This window comes from Neomonachus schauinslandi, chromosome 15, assembly GCF_002201575.2.
Source record: "Neomonachus schauinslandi chromosome 15, ASM220157v2, whole genome shotgun sequence".
Lineage (NCBI taxonomy): Eukaryota > Metazoa > Chordata > Mammalia > Carnivora > Phocidae > Neomonachus > Neomonachus schauinslandi.
The window spans coordinates 10,807,974-10,827,856 of NC_058417.1; the positions used below are offsets into that span (position 1 = coordinate 10,807,974).

The 19,883-nt window shown below is 54.4% G+C and overlaps 1 protein-coding gene across 5 annotated transcripts in view; it reads right to left on the reverse strand.

Annotated features, from left to right (window-relative positions):
• The window catches only part of EPN2 (epsin 2), an 80,260-nt gene that overhangs the window by 25,924 nt on the left and 34,453 nt on the right, over window positions 1-19,883 (reverse strand). For 4 of the 5 annotated variants that reach the window (XM_021694782.2, XM_021694784.2, XM_021694783.2 and 1 more), the window contains exon 2: window positions 17,246-18,009. In XM_021694782.2, coding sequence (XP_021550457.1) covers window positions 17,246-17,840 — 595 coding nt within the window. In that variant the 5' untranslated portion in view covers window positions 17,841-18,009. Of the gene's footprint in view, window positions 1-14,361; window positions 14,365-15,239; window positions 15,411-17,245; window positions 18,010-19,883 lie in introns of all 5 variants that reach the window. The other variant, XM_044921724.1, reaches the window with a different exon arrangement.

Consider the following 19,883-nt stretch of genomic DNA (forward strand, 5'->3'; position numbering starts at 1 on the left):
CCCGAGAAAGGGCTCTGAAAAAGGAGCCCCATCTTGGCTCCTCCTGGCAGGGAAAGCTGCCACTTGGCGGCCCCGCCACAAGGCCTGATTCAGCCTGGCCAGGGATGAATGCGACGGGGCTCTGAACAGGGACCTTCTAGAGAAAGGAGCCTCCCTTGTCCTATGAGCCTTTCGGCACATCTGCAAGGCCAGACTGGCTTCAGATGCAAATGTACATGTCCCTGTCTCCATAACTGACACTGGTCGGATAATGCACAGCCAGCACATACGGAAAGAGCTTACCACATCAATGTGGAAATTAAAGACAAAGGGTATTCCCCTAAATGCTGTGGTTTCTGTCAACGGATGTACAGCTCTCAGTTCCGCAGATGGCAGAATTCACAGCCACCGGTCCCAACTATCAGCTGAGTTGCACACAGCGGTCTCCACTGCGAGGGACGACTCCAGCGGAGACATTCTTGACTTAGTGACAGCAGCTCGGCCCCACAAAGGGGCCCCTGTGCCCGAGTATATGACAGTGAACACAGATGGGCTTGTGAGACGGGCCTGAATGCACCCTTGTGACCACCTGAGCCTGGCCCAGCTCGGAGAGGCTGCAGGTCCCCAGGTTTCACAGGGACCCCTGGAAAACGCCAAGTGCCCGAGAGAGAGCTTTCCCACCCGCCACCTTCTAGATGGAAGACTAGGAACCGTTAGTGTAGGCTAATCACCAGCGAAGCAGCAAATGCTCCATCACCCTTTTCCTACCACTAAGGCGTCTTTTCGTATACGGATCCCACCTGGAGGAACTCAAAAGTCCTCGCTTGCTGTGGCCGAGAATTGGAAACATTGGCTAGGCCTCAATTTTGACCCTTTTGGCCTGTTAACCTGGCTGAGAAAGCCCAGGGGAAAGGCTGAAGAGGAAGCCTATAAAAGCCAACTTTCCCCTCCAAATACAGGCTAAGAGGAAGACCAGTGCATCCAGAAACACCTCCCCCTGCAGGGAGATGAGGGAGTCTGGCATTCACACCACCACCCTCCCCCCGCCCGGGGAGTGCCAGGCTGAGTGGGCATGCCCACACTCCGGGCTTCGGGAAGGACCCTGTTCCCCAAATGTGCTCCCAAAGCAAAGGCTGAAAGATTTTCTAACAAAGATGCTTCAGTTGGCCAATCTCCGGCCATTGTGAAAGAAGAAATCGAAGCAGTCAAGGTAAGAGGAAAACAGGAAATCACTTCTCAGGCTGTTTCGCTATTTTCCTAGAAAGCACTTATGCAGCGTCTGCAATCACATTGATTAAAGGGAACAGACACTGTGGGCCATAGCCTGACGGGCAAAGGGCTCTGCGTGGTGAGCAGCGTGACTTCTGTTAAAGCTCTCTGGTCCGTGAGCCCCACACAAGGTGAGCGCCTGTTCTCCACGGGTCCCCAGCAAATTGATGCTGGGCGCACAAGGCACAGCAGACACCTCGGGGGCCCGAGAAGACCCCATCTGGTTCTAAACACTGCTGCCACCATTTACAATCCTGGGCCTGTTGGTGGACAAGCATGCCAGGGTTCAAATCCCGTCCCCACCACTTACTATCAGGGAGACCACGCGCAATTAGCATGACTTCTCCGGGCTTTTGTATCCACATCTGTGAAATGGAGATAAATGGGGTCTGTGGGAGAGGTCAGGGGTGTCCAACACATGGCTGGCTCTTCCCGGAAAATGTGCCTTTCCCCAGGTCACTGCTCTCTGTTCCATTCCATGACCACCGGACGACCTAGGGGCTGGAGCTGGCTGGCACTCCCAGTCTCCACCTCACACAGCAGAAGCCATAAATACGTATCCTGTTGTACCCTGGCCCTTCCCAGGCCTCCATGAGAATGACACTGGGGCCACGGTCCTTTGAGGGAGGAGCTAGGGAGTGGATACTGAACCCCAGGGCCAGCTTCCGCCCTCCAGTGACCAGTTCCCCGGCCAGCTAAGTTCCTTCCTCATTACTAAACTGCAGCAAAGTGCTTACTGGATCTTTCTCAATGTGGTGACATCTTCCTGTGGTTCCATGGGCCACTTCCTGAGCCAGCAATGAAACCTCGGCCACCCCCACCCAGCAGCCTGGCCAGAGCTGAGGCTCCGAAGCCTGTTCCCACAGAAGACCCTCCAGGATCTTCATCTTACCTCCTCACAGGGAAGGGCAGGAAAGACTGCTTTCAGTCAAAGGAGGTAAATGATGACACAGTAAGTTCAGATCAGCCCAGGTAACATTAAAAGAGAAAAAATATAAATACATGGTTGGAAAAGCCAAAAAGGTACAAGATGAGAAGTGCATCCAGTACCACCAGTCAGATCCCTTTCAGGCCAACGGGTGTGTGTGTGTGTGTGTGTGTGTGTGTGTGTGTGTGTGACTTCACAACAGAGGGACAAACCATAGCCCCTTATGAAGTGACCACCCTCTGCCTGTCACATGACACCACCCACCTCCCAGGACAGTTCAGTTCCGGCAAAATCTCTGATCTGATTCCAATCTGGACTCTAGATTGAGTCCCGGTTCACAGAACGATAGGGCGGGGACTGAGCCAAACACCGCACAATGTAGTAGACGGACAAACCCAGACCAAGGGACGCTCTATGGGACAACTGGCCCAGTCTTTTAGGATCTCAAGGTCACAAGAAAAAGAGCATCTGCTGCAGACAGACCAAAGGGACAGGATGATCAGATGCAACCTGTGGTCCTCGGGGGGGTGGGGGGTCTCAGTTTAGACAGATCAGCTACAACACGTGTTGGGGACAACTGATGAGACTTGAGTATGGACTGGGTACTGGATGATGTTGGTGCTGTGGGTTTTGAGAGGTGTGATTAAGAGGCACCATCACTCCCCTTCAGGAAGAGACACATACTGAATATCTACAGGGGGAATGTGATGATGCCCGTAACTTATTTTTAAAACACTACAGCATAAAAGGAAGTGGGAGCCACACCTCTCATCCTGCCCCCATTCCTCTCCCCAGAGGAAACAGCTGTTGACATTTTCTTGTGATTCTACCCAGAAAACCGTTGAATGCCTACTCCATGTGGATATGCGTGGGCGCGCTTTTCCGACACTTACCCCCGGGGAAGCACGTCTATCCCTGCTGTGCGTGCTGTGTCTCGTTCCTGTGGCCTGACCTGGGCTGAGCGTTTTCCACATGAGACGCAGCCCAGCATGGAAAGCGGATCTGAATGCCTGCGCAAGGATCTGGGCTCTGCCACTTCTCAACACGCGACCTCGGCCTAGGCAAGGAATCCTCTGAGCCTTGGTTTTCTCATCTGCAAAATGGAGACAGAGTACCTGCCTCCTAGGGTTGGTGAGGCACCCAATGGGCTAATCTGTGAAAAGCACTTAGGCCAGCGCCTGGCACATGATACTCCTACAACTCTCACTAGTACCTCAATGAACCCCTCAGTCCAACTTACAGACCAGGGCTGAGGCTCAGAGGTAAAGTGACCTGCCCAAGGTCTGAGAGACGATATGGGAATAAAGAAAGCAGGGGGAGGGGGGTCCCAGGGCAGAGGAGGAGGAGAGCTGGCTCTCTCTTTTCAGAGGTCAGGGCAGGCCATTCTGGGCTACTGGAGCAGATGCCCGGGTCGGGGAAGGAGGCCAGGCCAAGATGGGTGGGAACTTTACTTGGGGGGGGCGCGGCAGAGGCTGTGAGGCTGGTAAAGGCCGAGGGTGCCCAAAGGGCCACGATGGAAGAGCAAAGGTGGTTCTCGGGGCCCTTGGAGGGGCTCTGGCGGGTGTGGGTCTAAGCAGAGCAGTGATGCGATCTGACTGGTCCCAGGGAGCAATGGTGGGGGCATGGGCCAGGATGGTAGCTTTGCAGGAGGTGAGCAGTGGCTGGATTCAGGATACATTTCTCTGAGATTCTCTTATACTTGAAAATGCTCCGGACCATCCAGCCTGAGGCCGCAGGAGAGTATGTGTGACCCTGCCCAGCCTGGCCCACAGCTCACAACTGAAGCAGGCCTCAGTGTGTGATGCAGCCACCGCCAAGGAGCAGACTCAGTACTCAGAGTAGGTGCTGAGGGCAGAGCTGTGTCCCTCAAGATGTCCCGGTGAAGTCCTGACCACCGGTAGCTCAGAACATGACCTTCTTTGGAAACAGGGTCACTGCAGATATAATTATCTAGGATGAGATCATCCTGAAGCAGGGTGGGCCCTAAATCCAATATAGCTGGTATCCTTACAAGAAGGGGAAGAGCCCCAGGTGCACGTGCATACGCGCGAGGGGACGCCACGTATGATGGGGAGCGGGGGGCAGGGGCTGGAGTGCTGCAGCTGCTAGGCCAAGGGACACCAAGGACTGCGGCCACCAACAGAAGCTAGGAAAAGGCAAGTAAGAATTCTCCCCTACAGGTTTCAGAGGGAATGTGGGCCTGGCGACGCTTTGATCTTGGACCTCTGGCCTCCAGACGGGGGAAGATAACCTGTTTCTGTTGTTCTACGCTGCCTGGTCAAAGTCTTTCCCGGTGCAACCTCAGGGTCTTCCCACCACCTGCCTGCACACACTGACGTGGGCATCCTCGTCACACAGGGAAAGGAATCACCACGGCCCCTCAGCTCCAGGACTGACTTTACCCCCCAAGGCTGCTCACGAGCCCATCCTCTTCCCAGGCACCCCAGCCGGCCAGTATCCGCTCTGTTCCTAGAAGCCTCCAGCTCCTTCCTGCCTTTGTTCCCCTCCTGCTGTTCCCTAAATTGGAAAGAAGAAACTCCTCATCCGAAGTGTCAGCTCCGATGCCGCCTTCTCAAGCACATCTTCCCCGATCGTGCCATTAGGACTCTCGCTGGCTCGATTCCCGCCACCCCGGCACCTAGAGCAGGTGGCCTTCGTCTGCCTCTCTGTAATCAGTATATGCATTCTACACTGTGGACCTGTTTGCAGTCTGGCCATCTCCCCGACCTGACCTGGCCCAAGGCTCCATGTAGGCAGGGGCCACGTCGGCTTCGTTACAGGCACAGAGCACGAGTTCAAACACCAGTTGGCTCATTTTCAAGTTGAGTTTCCAGTGAAAACTAGCAATAGCTATAACCTCCAAGGGCACACTTCATTCGCTCCTTACCAGCACCCTGAGACAGTGGTGCTGCCAACCTCAGTTCAGAGGCGGAAGCTGAAACCCAGGGCGGAAGGAGGTAAAGCCAGAACAATGGCCACGTTCCTCCCCAGGCCGGGCTGGAGACTGAGCTGGGGGAGGGCAGAGCCGAGACAAAAGGCAATCCTTTTATTTGTCTGCATGATTCAAAGCCCATCCTCTGTCTGGAAATAAAAGAGCAAGTGTGTGCTGTTCTCTTTGGGCTACAGATTAAATGCTCTCCATTCCTGGATCACCAGCTTGAGAGGTGGGCCAGGGAGCAATCCTTTCTCATTACTGTTTTCCCAGGGGTCCCCATCGTTCCTGCTCTGTCATGCTGTCGAGGTGAAAGTCACTCTCTGCGTAGAGCACTGCAGGTGCCCACAGCTCTCCACGCAGGAGCTCGGGAGGGAGGGGTGGGGGCTCCGAAGCCTGCTTGGTCCCAGTAGAGGTCAGTGAACACCAGCACCCACACTTGTGAGCAAGCCCAGGGTGAGGCGTGAACATCAACAAAGCTGGAATTTCTCTCTTTTAAAATGAGTATTCTGGTAGTGCCTCCCATCTATTAAATCAGTGATGATCTGGGGCGCGTGGGTGGCGCAGGCGGTTAAGCATCTGACTCTTGATTTCGGATCAGGTCATGACCTTGGGGTTGTGAGATCGAGCCCCACAACGGGCTCTGCACTCAGTGGGGAGTCTGCTTGAGATTCTCTCCCTCTGTCCCTCCCCCCCACTTGTGTGCGCACGCTATCTCTAAAATAAATAAATCTTAAAAAAAAAAAATTTGTGACGATCTTTAAAAAAAATTACAGTACCCATGTTAAGTTCTGTAGCCGTCAACGGTCACCCACAGCTGGGGGCACTGCAAATGGGCACGATCAGTTCGGAAAGCATTTGTAATGTTTCAGGGGACAGAGGGATGGTCACACACTTTTCTATTAATCTCACTGCTGGCAACTGTACATTGGAGACTATATTGAATCTACACTGATCTAAGGACTCCTTTTAAAAGCAAGCTTTCTGCCTGAAGTCTGCCACAGCGTTATTTACACTGGTGAGAACCTGAAAACAACAACTCTGATCGTAACGATCAAGTGATCCATTTATGGAGCATTTGCTTTGTGCAAGGCAGTTATGTGCAAGCATACGTCGGCACAGGTCATTTACACAATAATCCAGGAGAGACTACCCTTATCCCTAGGTTACCAATTAAAAGACTTAAAACTTGCTGAAGTTAAGAAATCTGCCCAAGAGTTAACCTGTAGAACCAAGGCTAACTACGTAGCGACATGGAAAATGCACACAGAGAGCTGGGTGAAAAGATCAGACAGCCTAACCATATTATTTCTCATGGGAATCCCGAGTCAGGAGTCAGCTGAAGGGCAACTTCTGTTGCCACCACTGCACCGGGATCCGTGCGACAACTGCCCACCCCTCACTAGCCCGCCCCATCCCACCAGGATGGCCAGACGCTCCGAACCACCTGCCAGCCCCCTCCCAGGCACCACACCTGGTGCACCCTAGATATGTCTGCCTCTCCTACACTGGAAGCCCACCAAGGGCAGGACCTCAGTGGCTGTGAGCCCCTCGCTACTCAGCACTGCCCCCAGCCCTCACGGATTTAAAAATGAGCAAGTGAAAAAACTTAATGTTTGGGGGCACCTGGGTGGCTCAGCAGGTTAAGCGTCTGCCTTCGGCTCAGGTCATGATCTCAGGGTCCTGGGATCGAGCCCCGCATCGGGCTCCCTGCTCAGAGGGGAGTCTGCTTCTTCCTCTGCCTGCCACTCCCCCTGCTTGTGCTCTCTCTCTCTCTCTCTGCCAAATAAATGAAATCTTAAAAAACAAAACAACTTAATGTTTTTGAAAATGTCACTTGTATCTTGTCCTATTGTCTGCACGATATAAAACATGAGATTTGTTCTGTTTTCATGGAACAATACTCAGACGTGTGATCCAGATCTGTCAGGGCAACTGCCCTCTGGGGATGTGGGTCCTGATCTGGCCTTTGGTTCTTTTCCAGATTACGAACCTGTGTCCTTTGCCCACAGAAAGATGGCCACAACGAAACCGCACAACCAGGGGCTCGAAACCTCCCGTGCTCATGGGCCAGGGAGTGGGACCCTGGCACCGAAAATGGCCGAACTGTTTGGTGGGAGCAGGAGGACGGAATGCTTGTCCAGCATCAGGCCGGGATGAGCTAGGAAGCCCCACCCAGTGGAATGTCGAGTGCAGCTGTTAAAACCTTTACAGGGTGGTGGAGGAAGGGAGACAACGCTCCGATTACATGGTCAGGAGACAGAAAAAGCAGGGATGCAAAGTTGCATTAGTGAGTATGCAACCCTGGAAAAGAAAATGGTTGGAAAAAAGTCCAAAAGGACATACACCAGCACGGGAAGGACAGCTGTCTTTGCGGAATAAGATTATAGGATATTTGTCTTCTGTGTCTACTTTCTACACAGTACTTTTATAATGAAAAAACCCAGCCGTTTCTTAGTTGACGTCCACACTGGGCTTACCAGGTAGTGCTGGAGAGGTGGGCCACCGAGTGAGCCGGTCTCAAGGGTGCTGGTTACTCCCCAGGGCTGGACTGAGCTCCCCACTGGCAGGCTGATTCAACACCAATTTCGAGCTGCTCAAAGCCCAAGCATCACCTGCTGACTGCAACTTTCTGAAAGGGCACTGCTACCGGGCATCAGATGGACAGAGGGGAGGAACAGAAGGCTTCAGCTCAACAAAAGCCAACACGGAACAGACCACTGGAGGAGCAGTGCCCAGCCCCAGGCGCACACTGTGGTCGCCAGAAACTTTACCGCCCACTGTGAAGCCTGGGTCCATCCCAGGGGTTCTGACATCACTGGTTAGACGTGTGGCCCAGGCTTTGGGACATCTGGGGACATTTAAAAGCTCCGAGGCAGCCAGCTTGAGGGCCGGGGGACAAAAGACACCTGGCAAAATGAGGAACAGCATTTTATTACCGAACAAAAGCTAGCGTCTATGAATTATACTGTTGCTAAACTCAACCTTAAAGCATCAAGAAACTGCACAAGTACATAAAGTGTTTCTTTATTCCCGGAAAAGCCCAAAAAATGTATTTCCGAGAGACTAAGGCTCATGCTTGGGCAGACACCAAGAGAGAGGAGCTCGACACACAGAAATACCACAAAAAAAAAAAGAAACAGAAAGAAAAGAAAAAGAAAAGTTAAGGTTTATTTAGCATCTGTTCAGGGACGCCTGGGTGGCTCAGTCATTAGGCTGAGCCTTCGGCTCAGGTCATGATCCCAGGGTCCTGGGATCGAGCCCCGCATCGGGCGCCCTGCTGGGCGGGGAGCCTGCTTCTCCCTCTGCCCCTCCCCCTGCTTGTGCTCTCTCTGTCTCTCTCTCTCAAATAAATAAGTAAAATCTTATTTAGCATCCGTTCATCGTTTACTGAACACCTTTCCTGGGTCAGGCACTGTGCACTGAGCACAGACGAGGCTCCTGCTCTCGGAGTGTGTTCTAGTGCAGGGACACAGAAAATAAGGTGAATAATTTCAGATAGTAAAAAATACTGTGAAGACAAAATAAAAGAGAGAAACATGACCTACAGGGATTAAAGTACATTATACGGTCTATTTTCCCATACCAAGAGAAATCTATCTTAGACCTTCCTTCTTATTTTTACCTATGTAATTTTTAAATGCCCCCTCGAGGCTGTTTGAAACTAGCCAGTGGGCAGCCGTGACAGACACCGTCACAGCTGTGCGACTGTTACCAACCCCGACTTCAGACCCCTTTCCCTGTTTCATACTCCACGTACTGAGAGCTTATCAACAACACTCTGTTTACCTCTACTACAAAGGTGGCTTTAAAGACAAATGGCCAGATACAAGTATCGTATTCATAATTCAACTTTCGATGGCACAAGTCAACATTGATCCTTCACTAATTATCCCCAATCAGCAATCTGGAGAGCTGTGTTTCAATGCTACGCTCTCTGACAATCACAGGAGCTCCTTAAAACCCGGGTCCCCATTACAGAACAGTTTAAAGAGGCTTCCCTGCTTTTAAAAACCATAAAGGAAAGCATTATGTGAGATGGGCCATACAATTTTAAAACTGCACTAGGCGTATGCTATATATTCATCTATTTTGTAGAACAATTTGAACATTACTTTTTTGTTGGAAAGTAGGAGTACCAGAGTTCTTTTGGGAAATCTGGGTTCACATTCCAGCTTTACCACTATGACAGAGTGGATTTGGGTAAGTTCATCTCCATGTCCTTATCAACAAGGTGCCCTACCCGCCTCCTCGGGCAAGTGGGAGCAGCAAGATGGACCAGTCACTGGGGAAAGCAGAGGACGGGTGATGAGACAGCCAGAACTGAGCAGCAGCCTCACCTGGCACATTCAGACCCCACTTAGGACCCAGCCCTCGTGACAAGAATACGCATCATTACTGTCTGACCCTCAGACAGGGTGTCAGTAACACGGCCACCTCCGAGGGACTACTGGCATTACTGAGCAGCCTCCTCCGTGATTCCATCTGCACTTGAAGAGATTAACTCCAGTGTCGACAGCCAGGCACCCGCCTCTGCCGTGGGCCGCCTGCCTGCCTGCCTGCCACGCAGGGGTCCCATGACTTCCAGAACACTTTACCCCAGCAAAAGGAAAGTCAAATGGATCCCATCCCATCTGCCACCAGATTCCTAGTCCATCCCACCTGAAAAACAATCTGCCACCAGGTGAAAGGCCCCTGAGGGCTGGGAACATTCTTCACCGGGTGGCTGTCCCCGGCCTTCCCCGGAACTGGGCAATCACCTGGCTGTCAGCCAGCAACTAGCTCTCGGCCCCGGGCGTGTCCCGCCACCCCGTTCCTGGGCAGTGTCACTCAGCCCCGCACCTCGGGCTCCCACACTCAGGAGAGGCCTCAGCTGACCCAGGCTCCTTCCGAGTCCACACCCCGGGAAGGACAGGCTGGCTGGCTTTGATTTTTCTTTTTTTTTTTAACAATAATATATTGTTATTATATATCCCCATATCCTCGAGTTTTCAAAAACAGACCTACATAGGCCTCCCTTTCTCGGCTGCCTAATCCATGTTAAAATGGCCTCTTGGGCGCGTACGGGTGTTTACACGCCCCAGCTGCACTCCCATAGTCCGGCCACCAGGGCTGGGGCCACAGTGACTCTGGTTTCCCCCCGAGGTTCCCTGCCGCGAAGAGCCAGCTTCCCTGGAGAGTTCCTGAAAGGCCTGTGCCTCCGGACTCTTCCCAAACACACGTGTGGAACGATGCACACGGCAGCTTTCAGACTCTCCCTAATGGGCTTACGAACGGCTTAGTGCCGTGGAGCGAGTGAGAAAGCCGTGTCGTCCCCCCAACTCCGAGAGAACATGAGCTCCCGTGGACTCAGGCCAGGCCGTCAGAGTGGGGCTCAGGACGCAGTCAGGACCCAGGGCTCCCCGCGAAGGCCCGCGCAGGCTGTTCTTGGGCCCGCTCCTCCCCCTGTGTGGGGAGCGCCTGGCCTCCCTGCACCTCATCTGGATCCTAGACTCTTACCCAGATGCTCAAGAGCAATTGTTCTCTTTGGTGCTGCTGGCTGAGAAATTCAAAGCCAGATTTGGACCCATCTCCGGCCCTCATATGTGACTCTGGCCTTCTCCTACTTTCTCACCTTTATTTTCCTTTTGCCCCAGTTCCTTGTATCTACTTAATCCTCTGGTATTGCGTGTGTTTTGGATGCCAACTGCAATCCTCTCTAGAGTGAAGCAGCAAAAACACGTGAAATGCTCGTAATCTCTAGTAATCACTCGGTGAATCACTGTCCACGGCGTGAGGGGGTGCAGCCCTGCGTGAGGGGCGCCCAGGCCAAAAGAAGGGCTGGCCTGCAGGAGGCACGGACACGCTCCCGGGAGCAGAGCTGAGCCACACCGCAGGTAGCTGCTCTGCGTCCGCCGAAGGGCCAAAGGCATCACCAAGACAGCGGATCCATCAGGACAGCCCAACACCTGGCCGCAGGGGGCATCAGCCACCTGAGACAAAGCACACCACTGCCCACTTTGGTTCTGGGACTTCAGCTCGGTTCCCATTAATGTGAGGGAATCAGAGGGCAAAGAGCGTTTCTATTCTCTGTCTTCCTTGTCCCTTTTTCTTTTCTTTTTCTAAGAACGGGAATGCTGACATCTGGCCTTCCACCCAGCAATCCAAGGCGCAAACAACACAGGACATGCTCATGCTGCAGCAGGGCAAGCACGGCTCCGGCCCTGGGGGCTCACGGACTGGGCACTCCTTCCTTCCCTCGCCAGCCTCCATCCACAGAGGCCAACCCAGGAGAGAGAGGAGGGGAGTGGGAGGTCCGGCCCTGACTCTGGAGCATGCACGTCAGAGGACAGTGGCAATCTTCTATTCAGGCCTCCGCCTGGACTCACAGGGACGATTCTCCTGATCGCCCCATGCTGCCTTTCATGTGGGTTCCCACCGTCCCAAGAACTTCTGCTATTTCTCCAGAGCCTGCTGAAATGTCATGACCAGCCCCGCAGAATGGGGGGGGGGGGGGGGCGCGGGCCGGGGGGGGGCGGTGGGGGGTGGGGTGGGTAACGGGCAGGTGGCTCATACCCCGCTCCACCCGAGCCAGCTGCCCTGTCTGTGTGGTCTCTGGAAAACCCCAACCTCTCAGCCCAAAAGGCCTTCCCTGGGCCCCACAGCTTCCCCTGCACACAGCAGTCCTGAGCACCAAATACCTGCCAAAATCATGTAGGCAGCTAACAGAGGCAAGCCCAGGGCCCAGCCTTGGGTGGGGAGGGCAGCCAGGTCACCAGGGATTACAAGAATGTGAAGGAACCATGAACACCAAGTGAGGCCAAAGAGGTGAAGGCCTCTCCAGCCCAGAATTCTCCCCCAGGCCCTAGAATTCTCAGACCTTCTCCATGCACCTGCATGTCCAGTAGACACTCTGACATGTCCAGAACATCACCCGCCTCTGCTCAAACCTGCTCCACTCACAGCCACCCATCTCCCAGTGGCTCAGCTAGCAGTCCTCAACTCTTCCCCCCCCCCCCCCCCCCCCCCAGTCCTCCAGCAAGCCTGCTGGCTCTCCTTTAAGACCTCTCCAGACCTCCACAGCCCCACCAGCGCCCACCTGGATAAGGAGAGTAAGGTTTCCCCACCCAGTACACAGCCGGCGGAGAAAGCAGTGAGAGAAAGTAGTTAGAAACCTTGAGAGCAATCTGATACAAACATCCAAACAGATACAAAAGTATCAGTCTGAGCGCATCAGGAATTGAAGAGCTGCTCCCTGCCAGAGGCAGTTTGAGAAGCCGCCCTCCACCTTCGCCAGGCCCGCCCTTTGCCATACCCCTGCCCTTGACCTCACCTGCCACTCTGCCTCACCCAGCTCTAGCCACCCGGGGGGCCTTCCTGGTCTGCAAGCACCCCTGAGCACACTCCACCTCAGGCCCTTTGTATGGCTGCTCCCATCCTCTGCCTAGAATGCTCTTCCAAACCTTCACACAGCGCACTTCTCATCCCCCTTCGACCTTTGCTCCAACATCACGTTCTCAAAGAGGCCTATCCTGACACCCTCCTTAACACTGCAGACCACCCTCCTTACTCCTCATGCTCGACTGGGTTGTTTGGTTTTTGTCTGCTGTTTCCCAGAGCACTCGTCCTGTAACATGCTGGATCATGTCTTAGGTTTATTGTCTCTCTTCTCCGGAGTAGGGCAGACGGCTCTGTCCTTTGTGCTTAGGCACACAACAGGAACTCAATACACATTTGCTGAGTGAACGAGGGAACGCGGGAGCCAGAGTGCAGCCAGGGCGGGCTTCATGGAGAGCTTGGGAGCGGCCCTCCAGGCAGACCTCAGCACACTTAAGCTGACGGAGGCCAGCCAAGGACCATCAGGGGCGTTGTCAGCCATGTCAAAGGCTCTGAACTGGATCCTGGGATCCTGGGAGACCCCTGGAATCCAGAGGAGCTCTCCAACACCCAGGCTCAGCGTATCACCCGTCAAGGTGGAAGGTGGACACGAATGGGGGAGGCTAACAGCAAGGAAACCAATCAGAAAGCGGACACTGAACTGAGGTCACGGAACTAGAGATGAAGGCACAGAATTCGAGAGGTTTCCAACGTCAGATCTACAGATGTATGGGGGAGGTAAGGGTGGGGGAGGAGGCACAGGGAGGATCAGACGGGTAACGGTACATGACAGGAAGGTCCCCTCAAACATCGTCATGATTTCCCTGGGTCAGAACAGCAGCTAAGGCGTGAGGAGCCTCCCCGCAGCGCCTGCTCTCCCAGGAAGGGGTGTTCTCCACAGTCTGCCTCCCCCCGCCCCCCAGCCGAGTCTTCACCCGTGTCCCCCAGGCCTCCCTGCAGGGTCTGGGTTCCTAAGGGTGCGTCTCCGATACGTCTCTCCGGCATCTCGGCCTGCATCTCACGAGACCACTTCCTGAACGGCCAGTGTCCATCTGACTCCCCCACTGCCGCATTCTGAGCCATCACGTTCGAAGGAAATCCGCTGATGTGCGTACATTTGGCACTTAACTTAAACTGAACACTTGGTTATAAGTGCTAAAGAAGAACAGAAAGCCGTCACGGGCCAGGCCCTGCCCTCCCCCCAACTGCCTCTAGGATGGGCAGGGTGTGAGATATGGAGACAGATGCACACGCTCAACAAAGGATGAAAAACGTTGACACCATGTAACACTCTGCCCCAAACTCCTCTGGGACATGAAAAATTGTCAAAAAAGACCTACTCGTTTTGATCCTTCATTTCTACCAAAGCCGAAGGAGAAGAGACAGCCACGAGAGCTGTGTACCTGGAGCCACCTGCCAGACGTGTGTGTGCAGGGGAGGCACCCAGGTGGAAAAGAACCAGACAGGACAGAGACCGGCCTGGGGGCACAGGGCGTGGTCCTTCCTGGCCACAGCAGGAGGGAGGGGGCAGGCAGCGCGGCTGGCGCAGGCCGTGGGCCTGAGGTTAATATGCAGAGGGCCCAGGAAAGCCAATCTGCACGCCAGCGAACCCAAGACTCAAAACAGAACTTCCCAGTTACTGAGTGGACCCCGGAGTCCTGGGGAACACTGGGAACCTGCCGAGAACAGCCCCCAAAGATCTGGTGGAAGAAATGGTGTGTAGCTCAAGGGCCTCTGGATGATCGTTCAAAACACACTTGTGGTCGTTTGCATTCTCTGCAGTGCAAAGCTGGTCCTCCTTACAAAATCCCGTATAAAACGGGGAGGAGAACACAGGAGCATGAAGGAAAATATCCCAGAGCGAACTACAGTGATCACACACATACCCAAGTCAAACAAGCTGTAATATTAATGAGGCATGAATCAAAGGGAACGGTTTCCAGGGCTGAATAAAGGCCGGCCACCTTATCGGGGAAGTCACACAAAGGCTCCTCGTTGGTGCCCCTTCTCGTAAGAGCAGAAGAGAACAGCCGGCTTTCTTCTCTGTAGCAGGGCCCCACTTGGGGGTTTGACTAGCCTGAGAACATTTTCCGGTAGGCAACAGGAAAAAAATCGGTTTTCAGTTTAACCTGCAACAGTTGTAGACTCTGACCAGGATACATTATTAATTAGTCAAGAGAGAAGCCCCACTTTTAGCTACCCATTGAATTAGGTTATCTTTAAACACTGTGACCTAGAATTGACAGTACAGCTAACTCTCTGTTTAGCACAGTAATGGGGATTTCTGGAAGGACAGAAGTTAATTGAGAAACAAGAACAATCCCATGTTGTCCTCATCAAGGCATGGATCACTGCATCAAGGACGATGGCTTCCAGCGACTGTCCACCGAGGCCCCCGGCTTTCCCAGGCGTTGTGAGATTTAAACCGCACCTTTCTGGCTCAACAAGCCAAGTGGTGTCCGGCCCCCACCACTCCTGGGTCTGGCCGACTGCAGAGCGCCCTCCAATTTTTCAGGGTGTGGGGATACAGGGAAAGCATGGGCAATCACCCCATGCGTTACCCAGATGGCAGCAGAACTTCTAGCAAGGGGCACAGGATGGTTAGAGGGGAGCGCCTAGGGAGAGAGCAAAACAGGGGCCCTGGGTCCGCGGGAGGCTGGACCGAGAGGCCCAGGAGGAGACAGGGAGAGAGTTGGCTGTACTGGACCCAACAAGCACACCCCCAGCAAGCTGCCCCGCATTTCTAGGAAGGAGAAAAGCAAACCGCCGTCCCACCTCGGGCTGCGCGGTCACAAGTGAGGCAGGGCTGGGACCAGTCGCCATTTGGGCGGGAGGCCAGCCCCAGGTGCGGCAGGAAGGGGTGGCGCTGGCTCAGCGGCTGCAGCTCCTCGCTCTGACCCAGCGGGGCCCCTGTGCGGTGCTGGGGACACAGCGAGGCCTCGGGCGCTGTCGGGCAGGGACACACACACACATACACACAGAGAGAGACACGCCATTAGAGGGACTGGGAGCGGCAGAGTGCGGGCCGGGGCCGAAGCCCGACGCACGCGGAGGGGCCAACACCCTGCTGACCACGTTCTGACCCTGCACATGCAGCTCAAGCTCAAGGGCCGAGGGAACCGGAAGCTGTGCGAGCTAGGACCGTGGCAGCAGCCGTCAGCCCAGCAGAAGGCCGCCAGGACCTGGGACCGGGGCCCCATCCAGACCCCCAGGCTCGGGCACCCGGACGGTCCCACGAGCTCTCGATGAATGGGACGCTGTTTCAGCTCTGGCTTTGTATCCTCTGGCTTCTTGACAAAAATGACCACAGGAGGTGTGTGGAGAGCGGAGCAGGGGCCCATAGCTGGGCAGCACAGACCCAGCCACTTCCACAGAGGCAGCCTGAGACCAACTGCACCCACAGCGGCCCTTCTTGGGGGATGGAGAAACAACCGCACTCCTTCCAGGGCAATCTTCATTTTGGGGGGCGGGGGCAACCTGGCCCAGGCGGAGCTGCAGGTCACAGTCCATTCCGGGCGTTTTCATAAAGGTCACAACCTTCGCCTCACCAGAGCAGTTCAGACGAAGAGGGGAACAACAGTAACCAGAAACGGGACGAGAAAAATGCTAACCTCTCCAAGCCTTTGGTAAGAATTTGGAATTCCTAGAGGCAGGAAGTCTGACTCGGGAACGCAAATCTCCCAGCTGACACATTTCTCAAAATGCTGCTGGGGGCGGTACGGGGTCTAACTGAAGCCTGCGCGCAGGAAATGTTAGCAGGCGGCCTGGTAACAGAGCCACTGACTAAACGAGGACCAACAGGAGTTTGTCAGGCAACAAACAACTTCCTTAGAAAAGAAAAACATGTGCTGTTATGCTGTCACGGTGTTACAGATTCCAAAAAGAAAGGGGGTGTGGGGGGCCTGCACTTCTGTTTCTTTCAGCCAGAAGATACAATGTGTGCGTCCCCCACCCCCCAGGCGACCAGGGCCACCAGTCTCAACACCACACTGGGACAGCAGAGGGGCGCCCATTCCCCGGACCACTTTTAGTGAATGCCCAGGACGCCCACACGGCTCTCCGAGACCAGCTTCCGTCAGGGCCTGAACTCCACTTCTCTTCCCTGAAATCTCATCCGAATGAGGGGCAAGAACCCTGCAGGAATCCCGCATGCAAAAAATGAGAAAACCGAGTGGCCCCACCCAGACCCAGCCATGCAAGCAGCTCCCCAAGAGCTCTCGTCCCCATGCTGAAAGAGGAGGCCTCGCTCACACTAACACCTGCAGGGGTTTCAGCCTTCTCTTTCACTGAGATAGAGACCTCCCATCTCCCTCCCCTGTGATGCTGAAAGAGAGTGACACCCTGAGCCAGTTGAGAGACCCGCAGCCCAGTCATCGGAACAACATTTAACAGGAAATTAAAGACATGAGGTTATCAAGAAGGAGCATTCATTTCCTCCTACCTACCAAACGCAGTCAACTCCCCACTGTTTTTCACGGCAGGCCAATCGCTTGGCTCCAGCCCTACCCAGGGGTACTGAATAGGACCCCAGAGCAGCAGAAGGTTTTGAGACCCCTGAGCCAGAGCAGCCAAGGGACCAAAATCCTACCCCCCCCGCCATTAACCGTAAATGGGTGCAGACCACTGACACTGTTGTCCGGGCTGCCCAAAGCGGAGAATGGAGGGCAGATGCGAGCTCTCGCTTAGCCCAAAGGCACGTGCCACCCCACCCGCCACCCAGTGCTGCCGTGTCTGTACCCAGCACCCTCCGGCAAGGGGGAGGGAGCGCTTCCACTACTCACAGCCGTGGTAGGAAGCCGGCGACCCCCCGGCCTTGCCATACTCCTGCTCCGAGTAGCTGGTGGAGAGGTTGGGCTGGCTGGAGCCGCGGCCGAAGGTGATCTGGTTGCTGCCCATGCCCGTGGCGACCTGGGCCATGCGCTCTTTGGTTTTGAGAGCCTGGGCCCTCTCAGCCTTCAGCCGCTCCTCGTCCTTGAGGAGGGCCACCAGCTGCTTGGACTTCTCGCGCACGTTGATGCCCTGGTCCTTGCCATCGCGATCGATGTACTGGAAGTCCTTCAGCGTCTGGACGGCGAAGAGGTTCTCGCGGCACTGCTGGGCCACGCGCTCGGAGCCCGTCTTGATAAGGTAGTCCAGCAGCGTGAGCGCCTTATACACGTGCCGCCAGTTCTTGCCGTGGTCGTTGAGGCGTTTCCACACCATGCTCATGATCTCCGAGAAGGCCGCCACGTTGTAGGTCAGGTCGGCGATCTCGGTCATCAGGGAGCTGGACGGGCCCCACGGGTCATTGGAGGTGGCTTCCCGCACTTTTATTTCAGCTTCCGAGTAATTGTTCACAATGTTTTTCATTTGCCGTCTGATAGACGAAGTCGCCATCTTCACGGTCTTTGTGGCAACTGTAAAGCCCTTCAAAGAGAGAGACGTTCCTGTGCTGGGCAAGCTCGTGCCCTGCGAAGATTCAGTGTCCGTAACTGGCGTGGAGCAAGGTCCCTGCCGGTCATTGCCTCCGCTGGAGCCTCAGGTCCGAGAAGCCAGAAGCCATGACCTGGAGAGAGAAAGAAACACACTCCCTGTACCATGAGCTCCTCCGAGACAGCAGGAGGCTCCGGCTCAGCCCTTTCTGTAAAAGGGCAGGTACCGAGGTCTGGCGGGGGGTCGGGGGGGCAGGGATGAGTGGACGCGCTTCAGCCTCCCTAGGAGGAAAGAGATCCATCTTCTTTTCAAAATTACAAGATCAATACTACAAGTTAATAGTGAATAAAATCTAAACTCGAGGGCAAGCCTTCGGCAGGCAAGAAGTAAACATTGTAACTGTTGCTCTGATTTTCAAAACACTTCTACTGGCACGGCTCTTCCATGGGTTGTAGTTTCACGAGTGGCAAAAAGCCAGCGACAGAAGAATCTAACACTGGGGGCAGACGGTCCTGACAAATTTTAAATTCTGTGGGAGCAAGAAAGCCTCTCATTTCAGGTATATCTTACCCCAAAAATGCCTATCTATGCCCCCCCTCTTAAAGTAATCTCTACACCCAACGTGGGGCTCCAACTCATGACCCTGAGATCAAGAGTCACATATTCTTCAGACTGAGCCAGCCGGGCGCCCCTAAAATGCCTAACCATGCCTTTAAAATCATTCGACATCTGGCTTTGGTCCACTGTGCTTCTAATTGCCCAGGACGTTTTCTGTGAGCGCTTTTCTCCTGACTTATAGGTTTCCAACTACTCTTGCAGAGCACAGCCAAGGCCCTCCACTGGGCTTTCAAACTTTCCAGCACCTGGCCTGAGCTAATACAACTTGGAAATAATCTGGTCTAGCCCACTCCCATCATTTCACAGAGGGGAAAAATTGAGGCCCAGGGTTACCCATTAACGGGTCCACCCAGCCCTCCACCACAAACCCACATCCCCTCTCTCCAGAGAAGAAACATTTACTGAGCTAGAGTGAGGTCCAATTCTCTGACAATCGGCTTTGGTCCACGGGTTTGGTCTTGTTCACCAATGACCACCCAGCACCCAATACCGTGCCTGACGTGGATACAAATGCTGTTGAATAAATTTACGAAAACAGATTAAAAACAGCGTCCCCGGCCTCAGGAAGGCCACAGACTGGGAGGGGACAGAGGGGAGCACAGGGGATCTGAGGACGCAAAGCCCGAACAACCAACTCCGCTGGCTGTTGGCGGCTGCAAAGGCAGGCACGGGAAGGAGTTTCTGCCAGAAATCACTCCCAGTATGTCTTCCAAGCTGAGAAGACCTGAGGGGTGGGAGGAAGTGCTAATGTAGATTATTCCTCATCTATAAAATGAGGAAACGGAGGTCCAGAACACTCAGGGATTGCCCAAGACAGAGTCTGGACACAAAGCAGGCGTCCTCCCCTTGCCCATCCCCCACTCCCACCTGCTGGGCTCATTCTGGGCTATTCTGGCTGCGGCTGTGCGGAAGCCAAGGCAGCCTTGGGGCCTGGCTCTACCTCACTTAATGCTCATGAAAGGTAGAGATGAGGAGCCCGAGGACCTCAAGTCACGAGGTCAAGCTGACTGAGGTCACCTCCTCCAAAGCAGCCCTGTGGAGGGTGTGGGTGGGTGGCGCCTCCTCCCTCCTCCTGCACTGGCCCTCACGCTCCACCAAGCTGCTGTGCTGCTTCTGCCTCAGAAACAATGGATGGCACCCTCCTTCCTCATCTGAAGCCTCGGACAGGCAACGGGAACATCAAAAAATAAGTAAACTTAAGTGGTTGGGGCTGGTGGGGGGGGTGGGGAAGAGCCACAGGAAACGCAATGATCACTTGTCACATACAACCATACAAATAAGAGCCCATAAAATTTCGTCCTGGTGACAATCCATACATCCGCTATGGCCAACAAGGCCTTCACTCCAGCCTCAAATATGCCAAGAATTCTGTCTCCATCTGAAGCCACA